The sequence below is a fragment of the Cetorhinus maximus genome, chromosome 13 (assembly GCF_964194155.1).
Source record: "Cetorhinus maximus chromosome 13, sCetMax3.hap1.1, whole genome shotgun sequence".
NCBI lineage: Eukaryota > Metazoa > Chordata > Chondrichthyes > Lamniformes > Cetorhinidae > Cetorhinus > Cetorhinus maximus.
In genome coordinates, this window is record NC_135891.1 from 115,398,966 (window position 1) to 115,422,837 (window position 23,872).

Sequence of the window (23,872 nt, forward strand, 5' to 3'; positions counted from 1 at the left end):
TATACATAGAAAACTGTTGTTTGTCACAATAGCACAATCAGTAGTCTACAGTAACAGTGATGGTGAACTAGAAAGTTAACAAAGACTGAGATCTAATGACTCAGCAGACACAAATGTTGTTGGAACCAATGCGTTGATACGTTATACAGTCAACAGTTTATACTTTGTTTCCACAGCAAAAGGATTCCCAGCAGAAGTATACTAGAAGTCCACAGAGCACTGCCCAGCCCGGTGAGTTCTTTATCACTTTGATGTTGATGTAATGAGGGAGATGATTGTTTTTAACCCCCCTACTGTTATCCCCACATTTCTCGCGCACCTGTGAGAAAGGACAAGTGAAGGTCAGTTGGTCCATCGAGCCTGTCCTATACCAGCATGGGGATAACTTGCAACAATATCCGCTCCCTCCCATCCTCCCCAAACAATTACACAACTTACTGAAGCTGCATTAAAGGGGGAAAAAGCCCAGGAAATTATTCTCTAATTCCTAAAAGTCTGGCACTTGTTAGGGAAAGGGATGGAATCAGTGGTTAGTGAATGGAGTTTGTGGGCTCTTAAACTAGTTATTTAGTGGCTCGTTTCTATATCGCCCACAATGCGAGGGGACCAAAACCAGATCCGGTGTTCAAAATATAAGCCAAAAAAGTGCTGGAAATACTCAGCGGCTCCGGTAGCTTCTACGGAGAGGAACAGAGTTAATGTTTCAAGACCTTTCATCAGAACTGAAGAAATATAGAAATGTATGAGAATTAAGCCACTAGAAGCGGGGAGGGAGCAAGAAGAATAAAAGGGAAAGCCTGTGATAGGGTGGAGGACAGGAGAGATTAGCCTAAAACATTAACTCTGTTTCTCTTAACAGATGCTGCTTGACCTGCTGAGCATTTCCAGATTTTTGTTTTGTTTTAATTTCAGATTGCCAGCATCTGCAGTACTTTATTTTTTTTTGTGTTGGCCCAGTATTCAAAATGTGCCTGACCAAGATCTTATACAGATTAATTTATTTTGTGTTTTAATTGTCCTACAGGTACACCCTAACACTCCTTACTTTTGCTGTTGTCTCGTGGCAGTGGTCTTTGGTCCTCAGTGACTTGTGCATTATAACCCTTTCTTTCACTCAGCAATGTTGAGTGTATGTTGCTGCATGATGTACGCATGCTTGGGATTACCCAATACTTAACTGTCTTGAAAACCACGACGCAACCTCATTTCCCCATTTCATCTAGTTCTGCCTGCAATCTGCCTTGTCATCTAAGGCCCTTACACCAGCCCATATCTTTGTGCCGTGTGAGAACTTGCGCATAGTTCCTCTGACACCCTTGCCCAGTTCAATGTGTTGGATGTAATTCCAAAGATACCAGCAGCCCCTCAGTGCCTCACTAGACTGGTCATGTTTCACAACTGCACAAAGTCACTGAGTGCTGTGGGCGGAGAGTGTGTTTAACCCTGTGTAATCAGAAGAGACTAGAGGATAAATCAAGGAAAGAATGGCATCCTGCCCCCTCCAACCCACACCCCCTGCCCTGAGCTTGCAGAGCCACTTTTTTTTTTGTCCCCAAATTTCTATCCTGTCCTAATGTGATGTAGGTCCACAATCCTCGTGCCTTCTTGTAAGTTGTCCAGATATTCCATCTTCATAGGTGGACTAAAAAGAAACAATTGCATTTATATTGCGCCTTGTACAACCTCTGGTCATCCCAATGCACTTTACAGCCAATAAAGCACTTTTTGAAGTGTAGCCACTGTTGTAATATAGGAAATGTAGGAGCCAGTTTGCACACAGTAAGCTCCTGCAGACAGGACTGCAGTAATGGTCAAATAATCTACCTTGTTTCTAGTGATCTTTGTCAAAGGATAAATATTAGTAGAAGCCTCCTTAGCTCTTGGAGACAAAAACGTTTCTGTAGCAGCCTCTTCTCCAACCCTGCCTGTGAATTTATATTGGACTCCCAGTCTTTGAGGCTCGGTTCAACATACGACGCATGCATTGAGTGGCTTGTTAGCCAAGGGTCTGAGGCTGGTAGTGCCCATTTTGAGGTTGGACAATAGCATAATTTAGCAGCTGCTGCCACCATACAGCCAGAAAGGAGGAAAGAAATCTACAAACCTTCCAGCCCGAACACTGTTCATCAACCATTACTCGGCTTCCTATTACTCGACCAATTTTATATCCATGTTGCCACTGTCCCTTTTATTCCATGAGCTATAACTTTTCTCAAGTCTGTTATGTGGCACCCTGTCAAATGCCTTTTGGAAGTCCACCACATCAACAGCAACCTGCTGTTGCCTCTTCAAAAGACTCCCAAGTTAGTTAAACACGATTTTACTTTTAGAAATCCATGCTGGCTCTTCCTAATCAACCCATGTTTTTCCATGTGCCTATTAATTCTATCCTGAATAATTGTTTCTAGAAGCTTCCCCATCACTGTAGTTGAACTGGTCTGTAATTGCTGGGCTTATCCTTACAACCTTTTTTGAACAAGGGCTTAAAGTTTGCCATTCTCCAGTTCTCTGGCACCTCCCCTGAGTCTAGGAAAGACTGAAAGATTATGGCCAGTGCCCCTGCAATTTCCACTCTTACTTCCTTCAATACCCTTGGATGCACCTCATCCAGTCCTGATGCCTTGTCAACTTTAAGTACCGACAGTTCATCCAATACCTCCTCATCGATTTTGAGCCCTTCTAGTGACGGGTTTCCTCCTCTGTTACCTGGCCTGGGTAGCATCTGCTTCCTTGGTAAAGACAGATGCATTTAACACCTCAGACATGCCCCCTGCCTCCATGTGTAAATCCCATTTTTGGTCCCTAATTGGCTGTACTCCTCCTTTTGCCACCCTCTTACTATTTATGTACCTATAGAAGATTTTGGAACCCCCCTTTATGTTGGCTGCCAGTCTTTTCTCATAATCGCTATTTGCTTCTTCACCTCTCCTCAGAACCTTCTGTATTCATTTAGTTCTCAGTTGTATTTACTACTTGATACCTGTCATAAGCACACTTTTTTTCTTCTTTATCTTAATTTATAACTCTCTAATCATCCAGGTGGCTTTGGATTTTTTTGTCCTACCTTTCCCTTTGGAGGGAATTGACTATGCCCGAACCATTTCTTCTTTGAAGGTAGCCCATTGTTCAGCTACAGTTTTTCCCGCCAACCTTTGGCTCCAGTCTATCCAGCCCAGCTCCATTCTTGCCCCCTTCCCCAGTTAATTATTCTTACTCTGTATTGCCCATTATCCTTTTCTACCATCATCCTAAACTTTGTTTCAATGATCACTGTCTCCTAAATGTTCCCTCACTGACACTTGATCTATTTGGCCCACCTTATTTCCAAGAACCAGGTATAACATTTCCTTCTTTCTTATTGGACTGCACACCTGCTGTAGAAAATTCTCCTGAACACACTTTAGGAACACTTTCCCCTCTCTGCCCTTCACACTACCACTATCCCAGTCTATATTTGGGTAATTAAAGTCCCCCATTATAATTACTCTATAATGTTTGTACCCCTCTGTAATTTCCTTGCAGATTTGTTCCCCTACATCCTTCCCACTAGTTGGTGGCCTATAGACTGCACTGAGTGATGTAATTGCACCCTTTTTGTTCCTTAGCTGTAGCCAAATTGATTCTGTCCTTGAACCCTCTGGGACGTCCTCTTTCTCCAGCACTGCAATGCTCTCCTTAACCAATACAGTCACCCCTCCTCCTTTTCTTCCTGTCCTATATTTACTGAACACCTTGTACCCAGGAATATGTAACACCCAATCCTGCCCTTCCTTGAGCCAGGTCTCTGTTATTGCCAACATCATAATTCTGCATGGCAATCTGCACCTGTAACTCACCAATCTTATTACCAAACTCCATGCATTCACATAATATGCAATGTAACCCTGATTTTAGACTTCATTACTTTCTCCGTTACTCTGACTGTGCCTAATAACGTTCTATTCTCTATTCTAGTACTATTTGTCTCTCCCAGTATTTTGTGTGCTTTGGTATTACTCTCTAATATTCTCTCCTGGTTCCCACACCCTGCCGAGTTAGTTTAAAGCTCCCCCCACCCGCCTCAGCTATTTAAAGCTTCCCCCACCCCCCTTTGCTATTTAAAGCTCCCCCCACCCCCCTCAGCTATTTAAAGCTCCCCCCACCCCCCTCAGCTATTTAAAGCTCCCCCCACCCCCCTCAGCTATTTAAAGCTTCCCCCACCCCCCTCAGCTATTTAAAGCTCCCCCCACCCCCCTCAGCTATTTAAAGCTTCCCCCACCCCCCTCAGCTATTTAAAGCTTCCCCCACCCCCCTCAGCTATTTAAAGCTTCCCCCACCCGCCCTCAGCTATTTAAAGCTTCCCCCACCCCCCCTCAGCTATTTAAAGCTTCCCCCACCCCCCTCTGCTATTTAAAAACACTCTCTGACAGCAGTTTCTTATTAACCAATGAACTTATGGTTTTCCTGTGATATCACTGTTCGATTTTTTTTTCCCCCAAACTCAGCTCCGAAGGGGAGGTTGACACCCAGGTCCATTTCTGCTCAACTGCTCCTGTTCCTGACTTAGAATAATTCCTTTGTATACCATACCTCTTTCCCCCGTGCACTGAATTCCTACATGAGCCTAATTTGCTACTCACTCGGTCCCCATCTCACTCCAGCGTAGTTGCCTGTCTCCTTGCATGCTCCTTACTGACTGTGCAGTTTGAAAAGCCTGTCTCTTTTGTAGACCCTCAAAGTCACTAGCTAGCTTAGCTCCCTGCTACAGTAATTAACACCATTTGAACCAACTGCTTTCAGGCGATTGACAGATAATGGCCAGTCCAGGCAGTTCTCTACTTAACAAGCTAGCTGAACTTAATTATGTCAGATCTTAATTCTTAATCTATAGTTAAACCTGAGAAGGCCTTGTCAGAACTTATGACGTGAGCCTAATTCGCTACTCATTTGGTGTCCAACTCACTCCGGAGTAGTCTCCTGTCTCCTCACGAGCCTCATAGCATGTATGAAAAGAGAATCCCAAAGACTTATCTATAGGCATTTAAATAGTAAAAGGGTGGCAAAAGGAGGAGTAGGGATGATTAGGGACCAAAAAGGGGACTTACACACGGAAGCAGCAGGAATAGCTGAGGTATTATTTGGGGAGGCGGTGGGGCAGTAATAATGTCACTGGATTAGTAATCCAGAAGCCCAAGCTAATGCTCTGGGGACCACAGGTTCAAATACCATACTGCAGCAGGTGGAATTTAAATTAAATTAATAAATCTTGAGTTAAAAGCTAGTCTCAGTAAAGGTGATGATGACAACTATTATTGATTGTCATTAAAACCCATCTGGTTCACTAATGCCCTTCAGGGAAGGAAATCTGCCATCCTTACATGGTCTGGCCTGCATGTGACTCCAGATCCACATCAGCGGGGTTGACTCTTAATTGCCCTCTGAAATGGCCTAGCATGCCACTCAGTTGTATCAAACCCAAACAAAGTCTAAAGGGAATGAAACTGGATGGACCACCCACATGAGCTAGGCAATGAAAACGACAATGGCAAGCCCAGTCCTCTTGACCTGCAGAGTCTTCCCTCCTAACATCTGGGGGCTTGTGTCAAAATTTGGAGAGTGGTCCCACAGACTAGGCAAGCAACAGCCTGATATAGTCATACTCATGGGATCATGCCTTACAGCCAATGTCCCAGGGGAAACAGAATGGCAAGAGTATTATTTAAATGCTGATAGATTGGGAAATATTGATGTACAAAGGGACCTGGATGTCCTTGTACACCAATCACTGAAAGTAAGCATGCAGGCGCAGCAAGCAGTTAAGAAGGCAAATGGCATGTTAGCCATCATTGCAAAAGGACTTGAGTACAGGAGCAAGGATGTCTCACTGCAGCTGTACAGGGCCTTGATGAGACCACACCTGGAGTATTGTGTGTAGTTTTGGTCTCCTTACCTAGGAAAGGATATACATTCCATAGAGGGAGCACAGCGAAGGTTCACCAGACTGATTCCTGGGATGGCAGGAGTGTCGTATGAGGAGAGATTGGGCCAACTCGGCCTGTATTCATTTGTTTAGAAAAATGAGAGGGAATCTCATTGAAAAGTATAAAATTCTGACAGGGCTGACAGACTGGATGCAGGGATGATGTTTCTCTAGCAAGGGGCCTAGAACAAGGGGTCACAGTCTCAGGATACAGGGTAGGTCAATTTGGACTGAGATGAGAAATTTCTTCACTCAGAGGGTGGTGAACCTGTGAAGTTCTGTGAAGAAGGCTGTGAAGGCCAGGTCACTGAATATATTTAAGAAGGAAATTAGAGGAGGTGGTGGAAGCAGGTACGATAGTGGTGTTTAAGAGGCAGCTTGACAAATACATGAATAGGATGGGAATACAGACCCCAGAAGTGAAAAATGTTTTAGTTTGACAGGCAATATGTTTGGCGCAGGCTTGGAGGCCTGTACTTTTCTTTGTTCTAGATTTCTAGACTTTAAAGACGTCAAGGGGTATGGGGAGAGAGCGGGGTATGGCATTGAGATAGAGGATCAGCTATGGTCATATTGAATGGTGGAGCAGGCTCAAAGGGCCAAATGACCTACTTCTCCTATTTTCTATGTTTCTATCCTTGGGTATACCCTTCCACATCGGCAGGACAGACCCACCAGAGGTGGTGGCACAGTGGTACACAGTCAAGAGGGAGTTGCTCTGGGAGCCCTCACCATTGATTCTGCACTCCATGAAGTCTAATGGCATCAGGTCAAACATGAGAAAGGAAACCTCCTTCTGGTTACCACCTACCCTCACCGGCCCCCTCCAACTGAGCTAATGAATCAGTGCTTCTCCATGTTGAGCGCCAATTTGAAGAATTGGAAGAAGCACTGAGTGGCAAAGGGCAGAATGTACTCTGGTTGGGGGACCTCAATGTCCTTTACCATGAGTGGCTTGGTAGTTTGGAATTCTGCAGAGAGTAACTCGCCTCCTGACTCCCCAAAGCCTGCCCACCAACTATAAGGCTCAAGTGTGATGGAATGCTATCCACTTGAGTAGATGAGTGCAGCTCCAATAACACTCAAGAAGCTTGACACCATCCAGGATAAAGCAACTCCATTAATGAGCACCCCATCCACCACCTTAAATATTCACTGCCTCCACCATCGATGCACAGTGGCTGCAGTATGTACCATCTACAAGATGAGTTGCAGCAACTTGCCAAGGCTGCTTTGACAGCACCTTCCAAATCCGTGACCTCTACCACCTAGAAGGACAAGGGCAGAAAGGTTACAGCTCTTGGAATAAAAGGGACAATAGCAACATGGATACAAAATTAGCTGGGCGACAGGAAACAGATGTAGTGGTTAATGAATGTTTTTCGGGCTGGAGGAAGCTAAGTGGTGAAATTCCCCAGGTGTCAGTGTTGGGATCCTTGCTCTTCCTGAACTATATTGATGACCTAGACCTTGGTGCACAGGGCACAATTGCAAAATTTGCGGATGGCACGAAACTTGGAAGCATTGTGAACTGTGAGGAGGATAGTGTAGAACTTCAAAAGGACGTCGGAACTTAGGAGCAGGAGTGTGCCATTTGGCCCCTCGAACCTGCTCCCAGCATTTAACTAGATCATGGCTGAACGTCTACATCAATGCCATCTTCCCCCCCATATCCCTTGATGTCATTACATCCAGAAATCTATTGATTCCTGTCTTGAATGTGCTCAATGATTGAGCTTCCACAGTTAACATACCATTTGCCTTCCTAATTGCTTGCTGCACCAACATGTTAGTTTTCAGTGACTTATGAACAAGAACACCCAGGTCCCTTTGGAAATCAACACTTCCCAATCTCTCACCATTTAAGAAATACTCTGCCTTTCTGTTTTTCCTACTAAAGTGAATAACGTTTTTCCATATTATATTCTATTTGCCATGTTCTTGCCCTCCCACTTAGTTTGCCTAAATCCCCTTGAAGCCTCTTTGTATCCTCCTCACAACTCACATTCCCAACAAATTTTGTGTCATCAGCAAACTTGGAAATATTACATTTGGCCCCACATCAAATCATTGACACAAATTGTGAACAGCTGGGGCCTAAGCACTGATCCTTGTGGTACCCCACTGGTCACAGCCTGTCAACCAGAGAATGGTCCTTTTATCCCTATTCTGTTTTTTGTTCATTAACCAATCCTCAATCTATAACAGAATATTACCCCCATTCCCATGTGCTCTAATTTTGCTTACAAACCTCTGTGTGTGACCTTATTGAAAGCCTTCTGAAAATCCAAATACACCACATCCACTGGTTCTCCATTATCTATCCTGCTAGTAACATTCTCAAAAAAAAAATCCAACATGCTTGTCAAACATGATTTCCCTTTCATAAATCCATGTTGACTCTGCCCAATTCTACCATTGTTTTCTAAGTGCCCAGTAATCACATCCTTTGAAATAGATTCTAGAAACGTAGAAGCATAGAAAATAGGAGCAGGGGTAGGTCATTTGTCCTTTCGAGGCTGATCTTCTACCTTAACACTATACGCCCCTCTCTCCTCATCCCTCTTGCTGCCTTTGGCACCTAGAAATCTGCTTATTTCTTTCTTAAATATATTCAGTTACTTGTCCCCCACAGCCTTCTGTGGTAGAGAATTCCACAGGTTCATCACCCTCTGAGTGAAGAAATTTCTCCTCATCTCAGTCCTAAATGGCCTACCCCATATCCTGAGACTGTGACTCCTTGTTCTAGATGCCCCCAGGCAGAGGAAACATCATCCCTGCACCCAGTTTGTCCAGTTCTGTCAGAATTTTATACGTTTCAATGAGAACCCCTCTCATTCTTCTAAACTCCAGTGAATATAGGCCTAATTGACCCAATCTCTCCTCATACCACAATCCTGCCATCCCAGCCTGGTGAACCTTCGCTACACTACCTCTGTGGCAAATTCTAGCATTTTCCCTACTACTGATACCAGGTTAGCAGGTTTCTAGTTCCCTGTTTTCTCCCCCCTCTCTTTCTTAAATAGTGGGGTTACATTTGCTGTCTTCCAATTTACAGGCACTGTCTCAGAATTTGTAGAAGTTTGAAAGATGATCACCAATGCATCCATTATCTCTTCAGCCACATCCTACATCCTGGTGTGTTGAAAATCATCAGGCCCAGGGGATTTATTAAACTTCAGTCCAATTAATTTCTCCAGCAATACTTTTTTACTAATAATTTTTTTCAGGTCCTCAATCTTAATTGTTCCTTGGCTCCCCAATATTTCAGCGAGGTTTTTGTATCTTCCTCCATTAAGACAGACGCAAAATATTTGTTTAGTTTCTCTTCCATTTCCTTATCCCCAATATAAATTCTCCATTCTCTGCCTGTAATGGGCCTACATTTGTCTTTACTAACCTTTTCCTTTTTACATACTTATAGAAGCTTTTACAGACTTTTTTAATGTTGCTCGCTAGCTTACTTTCATATTCTATTTTCTCTTTCTTTATTAATTACTTGGTTCTCCTTTTGAATTTTGAAATGCTCCCAATCCCCAGGCCTTAGTACGTTCTTTTGGTAACTTTATATACCTCTTCCTTTGGTCTAATAGAATCTTTAACTTCTCTTGTTAGCCATGGTTGGATCAGTTTTCTTAATGGTTTTTTGTGCCTTAAAAGAATGTAAATTTGACATAGACAAGTTGGTGGACTCTGATAGACAAATGGCAGATGAAGATTAATGTGGAGAAATGTGAAGTAATTCATTTTGGTTGGAAGAACGTGGAGAGACAATATAAAATAAACGATACAGCTCTGAAATGGGTGCAAGAGCAGAGGGACCTGGGTGTGGATGTGCATAAGTCATTGAGGATAACAGGGCAGGTTGAGAGTATGGTTATTAAAGCATACAGTATCCTAGGCTTTATTAATAGGGGCGTAGAATATAAGAGCAAGGAGGTTATGTTAAACTTGTATAAGACATCAGTTGGACCTCAGCTGGAGTATTGTGCCCAGTTCTGGGCACCACACTTTAGGGAAGGTGTGAAGGCATTAAAGAGAGTGCAGAAAAGATGCACGAGAATGGTTCCAGGGATGAGGAACTTCAGTTATGAAGTTAGATTGGAGAAGTTGGGACTCTTTCTTTTGGAGTAGAGAGGAGACTTGACAGAGGTAATCAAAATTAGGATGGGCCTGGACAGAGTCGGTTGGGCGAAACTGTTCCCACTCATGAAAGGGCTGAGAGGGCACAGATTTAAAATAAATTAATAAAAGAAGCAAAAACTACACGAGGAAAATCTTTTTCATGCAGCAATTGGTTGGGGTCTGGAATGCATTGCCTGAGTGTGTAAGGAAGGCAGATTCAATTGAAGCATTCAAAATGGAATTAGTCTGTTATCTGAAAAGGAAGAATGTGCAGGGTTATGGGAAGAAGGTGGGGGAGTGGGACTAGCTGAATTATTCACTTGGAGAGCTGGTGCAGACACGAAGTGCTGAATGGCCAGGCTCCTCCTGCACTGTAACGATCGTGATTTTTGTGATCCTATGTTCCACATTATACAGCTGTTTTGAGCAAGAGATTACAGGTTTTAAACTTCACTGTAACAGTGCTCTAGGGGCATGCGTTCAAATACCACCAATGCAGCTGGTGAGAATTTACATTCATTTAATCAAGACTATAAAGCTAGTCTCAATAATGGTGACCATAACAACGATCATTGATTGTTGTAAAAACCCATCTGGTTCACTAATATCCTTTAGGGAGGAAGATCTGCCCATCCTTACCTGGTCCGGCCTACATGTGACTCCAGACCCACAGCAATGTGGTTGGCTCTTAAATGCCCCCTGCAATGGCCCAGCAAGCCAAGGTCAATTAGGGATGGGCAACAAATGCTGGCCTTGCCAGTCATGCCCACATCCCATGAAAGAATAAAAAAAAACCAACTCCTTGATTGGTGGTATCATTCCCACTGCCGACTTCTTGACCACAAGATGGAACTTAGTAATTCCTAGAACTGCAGATCCTGATAGCTGCACCAACAGTGTTACTAATGGGCTTGGAGGGAGGTCACTTCACCCTGACTCTCTGGGCAATGCCATGGGCAAGCCACTATTAAGTTATAGTGTTTGAACTTAACTGCACCTTTCCTGCCTAAATATCCCAGATACTTTATCAAGTTTGAGATGCACTGTTGCAAAATAGAAGATGTACTGGCGAGGTGGGATAATTTGAAGGGAAAGTTTTGAACGATCCTGTGTTTTGTGCTAAATTGAGAACGCTGGCTGTTTTAAGCTTGAGTTTTTGAAATTGCCAAAATGTGGCTGCTTACTGTTTCATGCACCACTCGCGCTCCTCAGAAACCAGATTGTCTAATCCAGGTCACTCTGCTCTACGTAGTCATAGAGGCTGCAGTATTAATGGACACGGGGTTGCAGCCTCACAGCTGTCAGGCAGTACTGATTAAAGGAGCACATTACAGCTTGACTCAAGGCAGCCTCAGGTTGTGCTGCCCTGTGTGATTAATGGGTTGGAACAGTAAGGAAGGATTTTTTTTTGCCCACTGAGGTGATAATGTTTACACTTCAGTTTTAGACACTCAGTAGCATTAAGTACTCACAGGTCGGATAGAGACATGGGGTTTTAGGTGTAGAATAAAACTCTCTTCATTCTGTCCAATGTGTCTCAGCTCCAGTTGTAGAATAGCACCTCCCTACCACATCATTTCCCAAGATCCATCGTGTTTCCTCAGAGTGAGATTGTCGGCTTGTGCCAAATTTAGGTATAGTTTTGTACCATGGAACTGTGCTCACCAGGACCTGAGCCAAGAAGATTCTTGGCAGTCAACAGACAGAGCACATTTCCATACTAAGGCTGGGTTTGAAACTGGGTCTGAGGGTTTCTCCTCCCTCCTCACCACCCACTTTTGAAGGCACTGTTTCCTGTTGAGGTTCAGTTCCATGAATGTCTTTTGCCTGTAACGCCCCAGCTAAATGGCCACTTTTAATGTTGAAGCCCGGATATTGAGTATCAGTGGGCTGTTCCATCACCAATGGTTTCACAACGAAGCTTGATCATGTTGGAGGAATCGACTGAATCCCAGACTCTGCTCCTCTTTGAATAAAACCCTGAGACCTTTAATGTCCATCAAAGCCACAGAAACAGGCAGGAGGAACTTCATTTTAATGTGTTATCTAAAGTGCAACATGTCCAACACTCCATCCAAAAAAAAATACTCCCTCACCACTGCGTTGGAGAGGCAGTCTAGATTTGCTTATCTTTATGGATGAAGCAGTTTGAGCACTTCTGCCTTTGAGCGATCTAATAAGTTGTTGTGGAAATGAGCCTTTCTATGCCCTGTAAAAACCTGGGAGTAATTAATTTCTAACTGAGACAATGCAACATGACCAGTTCTTAATTTTCACCTGTCCCCATTCATGAAGGAATGTCCAATACTAAAAAGCTGATCTGCAGAACAGAGCCTTCTCTAATCTGTGTACGAAGTGGAGGTGGAGCAGGGGCAGGGCTTGGTGGGGCCGAGGGGGGGGCAGGGAAATCAGTGCAGTGAGGTTGGAGAAAGGATTGTTTAAAGGGGCAAGGTTGAAGGGGTGGGAAGGGGGAAAAGTTGATGAGGCAGAGGGGGGCAGGGTTAGACTTGTTTTCTGACTCCTTACATTCTCTTTCAGTATCTTCAGTGAAGGAGCAGCCTCGGTGCATACTGCTGGTCACGGATGGCACGCCTGGCGCTGTGCAGAGTATCGGCATGACCATTCCACCAAGGCGACCTTCCCAACCGTCTTCAACAAGCACTAACGGCATCGCTAGTCACGGGTTAGCACAACTTAATACACTGCTAGAAAATGCTCACGTTGATAAACTGGTGAAGCCTCAGGTATCTGATTTATTAAGATGTTCCTGTAGATTCAGAAACTGTAACCTCATACAGTTAAATTATTGAGCAACATTTCATACTGCCTCTGCACCACATTTCATTATCACGTCATCTGTTCTGCATCAGCTTGACCTCAAAACCAGAGACCACACAGTGACACCAACTAAGTCCTTAAATCCACCTCGCTGAGGACATTGGATCCTGAGAGTGAATTGCAGGCCGGAATTTAATCGAGAGGTTTGGATGGGTGAAACATAGAATAACGGATAACTTACAGGCTAGAATCTAACCTGATCTATTTAGTCTTGGCAGATAAGTGAATTTAATCAGCGACAGCAAAAAGTGGTGTAACAGTGCAATCTGCATCCAAAATACTCCTTTCTGATTGAAAAAAGAAGCACTGAATTGACACTACCTAACAAATTTCACTCGGGGTCTTTTAGCCAGCAGAGTCAGGAGACCATTCGGCCTGATTTGGTTCCAGAGGTGAATACAAACATACGAGTGAACGAAATAGGAGCAGAAATAGGCTATTCAGCCCCTTGAGCTTGCTCTGCCATTCCATAAGATCGTGACTGATCTGTTTGTGTTGCTTAACAAGAATCCATCTATTTCTGCCTTAAAAATATTCAGTGACCCTGTTTCCACTACCTTCTTGGGCAGAGTTCCAAAGTGTCTCAATTCTCAGAAAAAAATTTCTCCTCATCTCTGTCCTAATTTTAAAACAGCGTCCCCTAGTCTTGGACTTGCCCACATTCACTTTGTCAAGACCGTTCAGGGTCTTACATACTTCCCCTCACTCTTCTAAATTCCAGTGGAAACAAGCTCAGCCTGTCCAACCTACCCTCATAAGACAACCCACTCATTCCAGGTATCAATCTAGTAAACCCCCTCTGAACTGCCTCCAACATATTTACATCTTTCCTTAAATAAGGAGATCAAAAGTGCCATAGTATTCGAGATGCGGTCTCACCAATGCCCTGTTTAACTGAAGCATAACATCCTTACTTTTGTGTTCAACTCCCCTTGTAATAAAGGATAGCATTCCGTTAGCTGCCTTAATTACATGCTGTAACTACGTACTAACTTTTCGTGACTCATGCACGAGGACACCTTGATCCCCCTGCACCTCTGAATTCTGCATTCGCTCTCCGTTTAAGTAACACCCTGCTCTTTTATCCTTCCTGCCAAAGTGAACAACTTCACATTTTCCCACATTATGTTCCATCTGCCAGATTTTTGCCCACCTACTCATCTATATCCACCTGCAAACTCCTTGGGCAGGATATTGAGTTTGGTGAGCGGGCGGCGGGACCCGCTCGCCGACGCGTAAAATGACGTGGGATGATGTCAGGCGGAACTCCCGACGTCACCCCGCATCATTTCAATTTTCAGGTCGGCGAGGGCGCAGTCGAATCAGCTGTGCGCCCGCTGACCTGTCAACGGCCAATTGAGGCCATTTAAAAACTAATTGAAGTAGTTAAAGGAACTGCCCTTCCAACCTTAAGGTTGGCGGGCAGGCCAGGAGCCCTGGCGGGCTTCAGAAAAAGCATGAAGCCTCATCCACGGGCGGGATGAGGTTTCATGTAGGCTTTTAAAAATTTAACAAAAGTTTAATTAAAAGTGATGGACATGTGCCAACTCATCTCCCTGAGGCTAAGTGCTGCCTCGGGGAGATCGGCGCCAAATTCAAAAATGTGAAATATAGAAAAATAAAATTTCCCTGACATGTCCCCTCATGTGACACTGTCCTGGTGGACGTCATGCTGGGTGGGCCTTAATTGGCCCGCCCACGTAAAATGGCGGGGCGCCGACTAGAGGGGCGCCCACACACGCCTGCTCCTGAACCCCACCCCCCGGGACAGGGGGGAAATTCTTCCCTTTGTTTTCTTCACTACATACTTTCCTAACCATCTTTATGCCATCTGCAAATTTAGCTACCATGCCTTTGCTTCCCTCACCTAAGTCATTTATGTAAATTGTGAAAAGTTGAGGGCCCCTGCAAGGCTCCACTTATCACATCCTGCCAAACAGACAAAGACTCATTTATGCATACTCTGTTTTCTGCCAACCAGCCAATCCTCTCCCTATGCTAGTATGTTATCTCCTACACCATGAGCTTTTATTTCCTGCAATAACCTTTTGATGTAGCATTTTATCAGATGAAATTTGGACTGTGGACTAATGTAGCACCCAAACCATTATCTGAATTTTAATGTGTGTACATACTTGTATTTTATGATCTAGAATAACTTCAGGGGAGATGGAGCAGGAGGTGGAGAATGGAATCCCAAAAAGCAAGTCTTGTGCCGAGGAAACTCCGAATCTGGCTTCGTCATCTGCCGAGTCCCTTGTGGCAGAGGGTAAGGAGACACGTTGACCACAGTGCTGATGAAGGGGGGTTTGATACAGTAGTGACCATTCTATAAGGCTGCTCCCAACCATGGAGTGCACAAAGGTAGGAGAAAGCTATAGCTCCTTTTGAGCTGCTCTTCCATTGGGTGAGATTTCATTTTGGAGAGAGAACTTCTTTAAAAAAAAGCCTTGATTACATAAATCATGTAAAACAATGCTCAGAAAGGTAAAGGGCAGGAGCTGGAAAATGGGGCAAAGTGAGGCTTGAGTAAGGGCAACTGAAGGATCTGCTGATTGTTGACTCCAGTGTGATGCGGGGAGGCCGGGGACCCCCATCCCAGTCCCCACAGCTGGATGATGGGAGCTTCTCTCTCGCGCTCCGCCTCTCTCTCTTTCTTTCATGCTCGCTCCCCTTCTCTCTCTCTCTCTCTCTCTCTCTCTCTCTCTCTCTCTCTCTCTCTCTCCCCGTCTCTCTCCCCGTCTCTCTCTCTCTCTCCCCGTCTCTCTCTCTCTCTCCGTCTCTCTCTCTCACTCACACTCTCGCTCATGACTGATTACAGAACACCAGGTGAGACCAGGAAGCAATATGTTCTCTGTAAAATTATTCTGAGACAGAGGGAAAGTGATGTCATGGCTAATCTATTTTTTCCCCCCTCTGTCCTGGTTCAGACACCATTTATGCTTCTCTGAAGGCAGAGTTGGAGGCAGACGGCCAGGACTTTGAAGCTGAATCATGGAGTCTTGCAGTGGACCAGGCATATGCAAAGAAACAGAGCAAAGAAGTAACCAAAAGGCAGGATGTGATTTATGGTAAGAAAAATGCCCCATTAATCACCGCTTTGCTAGTCTGCGATCCCTGTACATCAGTCAGTCTTGTTATTCAGTGAAGAAGGGGTTCTGAAGAAGAGGCATATTGGATTCGACGTTAATTCTGTTTCTCACTCTCAGATGCTGCCAGACCTGCTGAGTTTTTCCAACACTTTGTTTTTATTTCAGATCGCCAGCATCTGCAGTATTTTGCTTTTATTGTTACTCAGTGAATTTGAGTGTGCTCAGAATCCACTGAGGGAGGCCAGCATGCCTCGTTTCTGTGGGTCACAGTGACTCGGTGAATTGAGGTATCACACTTGATGTGAGACCACTATTTTAACAGTGAGTTAAGTTTAACTATCTCTTGCTTCCAACGTAAAACCTCTCCCAACTGGTGCATTTTATCTGGATTTCACATGCATGCACCTAATAGTTTATTGTTCTGGACTACAGTTGAGGCTCGGTGTGATTTCCATCTCTAGCTTGGTGCGAGCTTTCATATAAGCCTCTGTAATCGGGAGAGATTTTCAGTTGATGTTTGTGGCTTTGCTTCTATTTTCTCCCCCGCTCTCATGAAGGCATTGACTCTTGTTGCAATAGAGTTCCACAAATATCAAGCACCCCACCTTCAGATACCTGGCCAGCGTTCATGTGTCACCTTGAATGATGTTATCGGCTAATTTGATAGCCAAGGTTATAGTCGTGTTTGGCCCTCACTCATTTGCTTCTCACTCAATGTCTGTCCCCGTGTCTTTTCCAGCAGGAGTCACTAGACTGGCTTCAGGAGTGGAAACCCTGGCTGAGGTTTCTTCTCCCCATGCGCCCCCTCGCCCCAGTTCAAAGGCACAGAGGCCAATTTTAACATCTTTGTTGCCCCTCTTCCCGCTGCTTCTGCTCCCCCACTTCCTTCGCTGAGATTAGTTAATTCAGCATAGATCAGCAACTGGCCAGAATTCACAAGTGTGCGTGGTGCAGTTCCACAGTGGCTTCAGTGTGCTTTAATGAGCCACCATTGAAGTTGGAACTGTGATATTGAACTGATGCATGGGATCTCTCACAGCCCCTAAAATTTTCACCCGACAGCATAACATCTGCACAGTTTACAGTAAGAGTTCCTCCTACAGATTGAACACACACAGTCTTCCACTTCACTCGCTAGAGATTCTCTTGCGGACTCTCAACTTTGCTCTCCTGGTGCTGTTTGGAGTTCTTGACGGTGAAGGTGAGATGGGCAGAGAGAGGGGGGGAAGGACGTCGACACTTTAAAATCCATGGCTGAATAAAATGGAGGCGCCAGCGAGTGGAGAACTTGGAGATTGACTGCAGCAGAAATAAATTGCACAGCTGGCTCCACAATTGTTCATAAGGTCTTATGCTAAATTACTTACCTACCTCCTAACTTGGACCTTTTTGTTTTTAAAAACTTTCTTCTTCAGAGCTAATGCAGACAGAGATGCATCACCTTCGAACTCTGAAAATCATGCTGCACGTGTACAATCGGGGAATAACGGAGGAGCTTCAGTATAGTGACAGGCACATAGTCAACAGAATCTTTCCCTGCTTACACCAGCTTCTGGAAATTCACAGAGCCTTCTTCTTGCGGCTGAAGGAGCGGCGGAAAGATTCCTTCGAGGAAGGGAGTGAACAGAATTATCTCATCCAGCGAATTGGTGATATCCTCTCACAACAGGTAGGGAGCAAAGGTGTGCCATGTTTGTTCAGTCTGCACTGAGTTAGCTGAGAGAGCTGAAAGAATCATTACAGTTGGCCTCAGTATACTGGCTGATTCTGAATCCGCACCTGTCATTTTCTCCCAGGAATTCCTCACCTGCAGACCCCACAGAGATGACTCCTATGGTTGAATACCCTGCCAACAGTCACTGTCCCAACTCGAGCATGAAGCTTAGATGAGGCGTTAGAGGGCTGATATTTTGATACAATAATTAAAGGACCTTAATCTTTTGCAGGCTCCAGTTTCTACATACAGAGATAGTGGGAACTGGAAATGATTTTAATGTAGGCAATTTTTACCACAATGCTTTTATCGTTATAAAGAGGAACTGAACTAGAGCAGTTTACAGTGGTGTTCTTGTCTTTTATAATATAAATGTAGTGCCTTGCCATTACCTCTCTCCTCACTCTTGCCACAGAGTGAAGTGGACCAAGTTATTGATGTCTGTTTTGTACTACTCTGACTTCAATAAACATTTTTGTTGACACTTCCAAAGGAAGCTGTTTTTTTGCCACTTTTTGCTATTTACTACTCCTACCACCAGAAATTAATGGAGGCTGAAACCTTCTTTTGCTACATGATGTTGGGCAGCTGCTGCCTATGTGTCTTCCAAGGTGCATTCGGTATATTAAAACTTAATGAATGCGTTTAGTCTGCTGACCTCATGATGTGGGTGCTGCATTTGGTCTCACCATTATAACTGCAACCACACTTGATCAGGTGTAAAGTGCTTTGGGATGCCCTGAGGCTGTAAAAGGCATTGTTTAATGCAATTCAACATCCCTGAGTTAAGGAGAGAAAAAATTAGCAAGACTTCATGCTCCTGATCACTATCCATTTCCCCCAACTTCCACAGGCTCCAGGTCAGTCAGATCCTGATAACACAACCCCCCCCCTATAGTTCAGTAACCTGCTGGTAATCACTGTCAGACCATAGTAATGAGCTACTGGAGGAAAGGACTAGGGAACTCTTGGTCTTCATGCAACTGTACCCTAGTGTGAAGCAGTGCCTTCAGGAGAGGAGAAAAATGGGGTGGGTGAAGAGAGTTCAAAGAGAGCAAATTAGTGCCTTGTCACTGTTAAATGCTGTTAATACAACAATAACATTTTATTGAGTCATAAAGTATTTTAAAGTTAGTTGGGCAGCTGCTAGCCTCTTTGGAGTTCTACAGGAATGTTATGTGCAGCACAGTTGCTAATCTCACAGCTGAGTATCAGTCTGGCTCAGTTCAGCTCTATACTGACAAGTAGAGATAATTGACCTATTATTATTGCTGAACATTGTGGCAGGAGCCAAACCTTAAGAATCTCCTGCCACGTGACATTTACAGTAAAGCAAAAAACAGCACTGGGGAATGTCCCGGATAGTGAATGTTGGCAGGCTAACTGACCGTGGGAGATCTGGGGCAACAATAAATGAGCTCAACCCTGTCAATAGATAGACGTGTGTGTGCCACTCGTGGGTTGGTCGCAGACCCTCCTGGTGTTGCCCCTCCTGGTGTTGCACTGAGATCTGGTGTATACTGAGTTGTGTGTTCACATTTGGTAGCTATTAATCTGTGAAAGCTGCCATTTGTACAAAAACACGCTAGACACCTGGGAGTAGATCCATGAAAGGGCCTTTAGCTGATCAAATTGTGAAAACAAATTCTGTATCATAGCTCTTAGCATTTTGGTTTCATGCCTCTTGTTAGTTTAATGATTTTTTTTCAAGGTATCAGATCTTGCATGGAACAAGTTTTGGGCAGTCTCTTTCTAATTCTTTGCAGAGGTGGATTTGGAGCACGAAACTAGCCTTTAATGTTGCACTGAATCTTCATTCTCACTCGGGAAAGGCCCCACAGTGACTGATGCATGAAATAGGGATGTCCCACACTGTCTTTTAGGAGGAGCACAACTTGCTGTACCGACCCAGGGAATGTTTGATGGGGACAGTGTAGAGAGAGCTTTACTATGTCTAATCCGTGCTGTACCTGTCCTGGGAGTGTTTGATGAGGACAGTGTAGAGGGAGCTTTACTCTGTATCTAACCTCGTGCTGTACCTGTCCTGGGAGTGTTTGATGGGGACAGTGTAGAGGGAGTTTTACTCCGTATCTAACCCCGTGCTGTACCTGTCCTGGGAGTGTTTGATGGGGACAGTGTAGAGGGAGCTTTACTCCGTATCTAACCCCGTGCTGTACCTGTCCTGGGAGTGTTTGATGAGGACAGTGTAGAGGGAGCTTTACTCCGTATCTATTCTATGCTGAGTCCCTGGAAAAAAAAATGTCCAACTATCCAACACTGTCATTTGTTGCCAAAAATCAATATTTGTTAAAAAAAAGGAACAGGTTTCAGCAGAGCTGTTAACAGTGTAATCTTGTGAAGTAATTTTTTGGGGTATTGACAAACGTATTTTGCCTCAGTTTTCAGGTGAATATGGAGAGGAACTGAAGATGCAGTATGGGGATTTCTGTGGTCAGCACAACGAGGCAGTAAATTATTACAAAGAAATGTACCAGCAGAACAAGAAGTTCCAGAACCTAATCAAGGTGCGTATTCTGCGGGGAAACACAAGTAGCAGCAAGGAGTGTCTAACCCATCGCACAATCCAATTCCCCATCCAGGAAAAGCGTAACCTTTTTTTTAAAAAAAAAAGGCAAATCTCACGGTGTCACATTTCTTCTTTTCCAGAAATTAAATAATTACTCTGTGGTGAGACGCCTTGGAGTGCAGGAATGCATTTTACTGGTCACCCAACGTATAACTAAATATCCTGTCCTGGTGGAGAGGATTATTCAGAATACTGAAGGTATGCTACAGTGTGTCAAAGCATTTATTCGACGAGATTGCATTGTTTTACTCCACTTTTCAAAAATTTAGCAGAATGAAACGATGTTAGTTGTGTAACTGGGATATGTCAACCATATAGTTTTTGCACAAAACGTTTTGATGATCCAAACCCTCTTTTTCCATCGCAACCTTCCTTGTCTTTCTCTAACAAGCACCAGTGTGCTCATTGCTGCTCTGAGATTTTTTTCACCCTTGTTCCTCATCAGCTTCAAATCCCCCCTTTTTTTGACACCTGTTCCTCTATTATGAAATGTCAAGATTCACCACATTGTTTCCTACCCTTAACTCATTCTTTTCCAGGATCCTGTTGCCCCAATCATCTCTGGCCCTGTACTCACAGCCTGTCCAGCTATGAGATGTTGACCCAGCCGGGTTGCAATATTATACCTTCTCCTTGCCTGGCTCACAGAGAGTGATGTTAGGGGGCAGCTTCCATACTTTTGAGCGAGAAGGTTTCATTAAAATGGGACTAGTTAATAGAACCAAGGGTCCTACAGTGTTTTTTTTTTTTCCTCTCTCCTTGTGGTGAAAGTGCAGGCTTCCACCCAAGAGCTGCTTGTTCTCTGATTTGAAATCAGAAGCTTACAGTGTGGGGAAATTATAGGCACAGACCCCACTGCATTATCCTGTGGTGCAACATTCCTCAGAGAAAATCTGAAATAGGAGACTGGATGGCATTATGGCTGCTGAACGACACTGGGAGAAGTAAATACTTGGGAATTTCCATCCCTCAAGCGGAGGTTCCAGATGGTATGCAGTCGTATGTTTGATAAGTGCTCCTGTGTCTTTCAAAGCTGGCTCGGAGGATCATGAAGAGCTGACTAAGGCGTTGCTTCTGATAAAGGACGCAATAACTGAGGTGGACGAGAAAGTGAGCGAGCACGAGAAAGCTCGGCGTTTGAAGGAGATTGCGAATCGGATGGAACCCAAGTCGATAGCCAAGCTCAAGAATAGAAACACCTTTCGTAAAATAGACATGCTGAGAGCAAAGAGGAGACTTTTGCATGAAGGGGTCGTCTGTTGGAAGGCTGCATCCGGACGATTAAAAGGTAGAAATCCCTTTATGTTTACAACTTTGTTTCACGGAAGTGGAGAAGTGTTAAAAGGCAGCTGACTGTAAGAAGTGTCCTTTGCAGGACATGCAGCCTGTACAACGCACCAACAAGAGTCGAATCAAGAGGGAGACTGGGTCTGAGCTGGTAAGCAACCCTCATTTTTCGCTTGGCATTATTTTAACATCAGTGCTAACTGCTGTTGTTAAATAATGTTGATGAAAAAATGTGGACTTCCAGAAGGCTTTTGATAAAGTTCAGCTGAACAGGAAAATGGCAATCTGGGGTTAATGTTGCATCTGAAAGATAATACCTCTGATAACGTTGCGCACTCTCAGAATTAGTTCCAGCCAGTGTTATGGTTAAATTCATTGTGTGACTATAACTCACAATTTTTTTTATATGGTGAACTGACACTTGATGGATAACAGCAAAGAAGAGGGCTCTATGGACTAAAGAAAGGAGTCAAGATCTTAATGAGATCTCAATACAGTTTATACCTGGGCAGACCAATGGCAAATTTAGTTGATTGAGATTAATAAAATATGCAGCATAGTGGAATTAAAAATGAGGCACATATATAAGCAAAATATTGCAGATATTGAAAATCTGAAATAAAAACTGAAAATGCTGGTAATATTTAGCAGGTCCGGCAACACCTGTGGAGAGAGAAAGAGTTAGCATTTCATGTTGATGGCCTTTCATTAGAACAGGTGCACCATGATGGAATACAAAGTTTCAAGGGGAAAGTTGGAAGAGATTCTCAGGAACCAAGGTTTGGGGAGAGCTTGAAATCCCTGAAGAATTTCTGGCTGTAACAGTCTGAAATTTGGGGAATTAGACAGCAAAGATGTGTTTGATTTTTGGGGGAGAGAGTATTGATATTTCATTAATTATGTTTGTGTTCCACTTCTTAGATATTCTAGCCCTCGTCTTGTCAGATGTGATTCTGTTACTTCAGGAAAAGGACCAGAAATACTCGTTTGCTACAGTGGTAAGTGCAGGGTGAAAAGCACAGTCTATTAACAGAACATATTTATCTGTATGCTTATGAACCAAGGATGTAAGCCATGGGCGGTGCAAGGCATCAGTGTTAATGTACTGTATAAAAACAAAAAACTACTGCGGATGCTGGAAATCCAAAACAAAAACAGAATTACCTGGAAAAACTCAGCAGGTCTGGCAGCATCGACGGAGAAGAAAAGAGTTGACGTTTCAAGTCCTCATGACCCTTCAGCAGAAGAAAAGAGTTGACGTTTCGAGTCCTCATGACCCTCTGCTGAAGGCTCATGAGGACTCGAAACGTCAACTCTTTTCTTCTCCGCCAATGCTGCCAGACCTGCTGAGTTTTTCCAGGTAATTCTGTTTTTGTTTCTAATGTACTGTATGCCTTGTCCCCTTGAAGAAGTTGAGTCAGTCCAGCTTGGAGTATGGTTCCAATGGCACTGACAGTTCTCCAGACAGGCCCAGTCAGTAAAAGCTTGATTTTTAACCCTACATGCTTGGCAGAGGGAGCTGAAGGTTAGAGGAAAAGGGAATTATTTGTTCCCTTTCTGTGTTTTTAATTTTCTGTTACTGCTGCTCTGGCTGTTTTGAGTCATTTTACACTCACTCTAATTTGGTCTCCACATTTCCCAACTTCTCAGGACCAGAAGCCAGCTGGCATCTCATTGCACAAGCTGATTGTCAGGGAAGTGGCCAATGAAGAGAAAGGAATGTTCCTCATCAGTGCCTCTGACGAAGGGCCCGAGATGTACGAGATCCACACCAACTCTAAGGAGGAACGCAACACTTGGATGGCTGTTATCCGGGATGCAATTGACAGGTAACGTGGCATTGCAAACCCTGCTTCCTCTCTGAAGTGCCAACGTTGTGTGTATTATGGTGACTTCATTAGTTGGAGAGCAGTGCCAACCCATGAGTGTCTATGCCTCTTTCCAAGCAACCTTGCTAATCCCACGCCATGTCTGTGACACACATATACATTTAAAAACATGACTTTTACCTTCATTTGTCATTCAGAACTATCTTTAGACTGTTAGCTGGCCTTGAACAGCTCTTCCTCCCCTTATTCCCTCACAGGACCTGGGCCCAGTAACTGCTGACCCCCATTGCACCCCCTTCCCTCTTTTAATCACCAGTTGGGTCTGTAATAAGTTCCTTACAACCAACATCACTAACAGATTACCTAGCCATTATCATGTTGCTGTTCATGGGGAGTTTGCTGTGTGCAAATTAGCTGTTATGTCTCCTGCATTACAATAGT

The 23,872-nt window shown here is 44.1% G+C and overlaps 1 protein-coding gene across 1 annotated transcript in view; it reads left to right on the forward strand.

Annotated features, from left to right (window-relative positions):
• Nucleotides 1-23,872, forward strand: part of arhgef18b (rho/rac guanine nucleotide exchange factor (GEF) 18b) — a 184,411-nt gene that overhangs the window by 146,101 nt on the left and 14,438 nt on the right. Inside the window, exons 12-21 of the mRNA XM_078556077.1 lie at nt 177-231; nt 12,623-12,767; nt 15,076-15,191; nt 15,853-15,993; nt 17,430-17,683; nt 20,128-20,253; nt 20,396-20,513; nt 21,349-21,603; nt 22,524-22,600; nt 23,253-23,431. Of these exons, the coding sequence (XP_078412203.1) occupies nt 177-231; nt 12,623-12,767; nt 15,076-15,191; nt 15,853-15,993; nt 17,430-17,683; nt 20,128-20,253; nt 20,396-20,513; nt 21,349-21,603; nt 22,524-22,600; nt 23,253-23,431 (1,466 nt within the window). The remainder of the gene's footprint in view (nt 1-176; nt 232-12,622; nt 12,768-15,075; nt 15,192-15,852; nt 15,994-17,429; nt 17,684-20,127; nt 20,254-20,395; nt 20,514-21,348; nt 21,604-22,523; nt 22,601-23,252; nt 23,432-23,872) is intronic.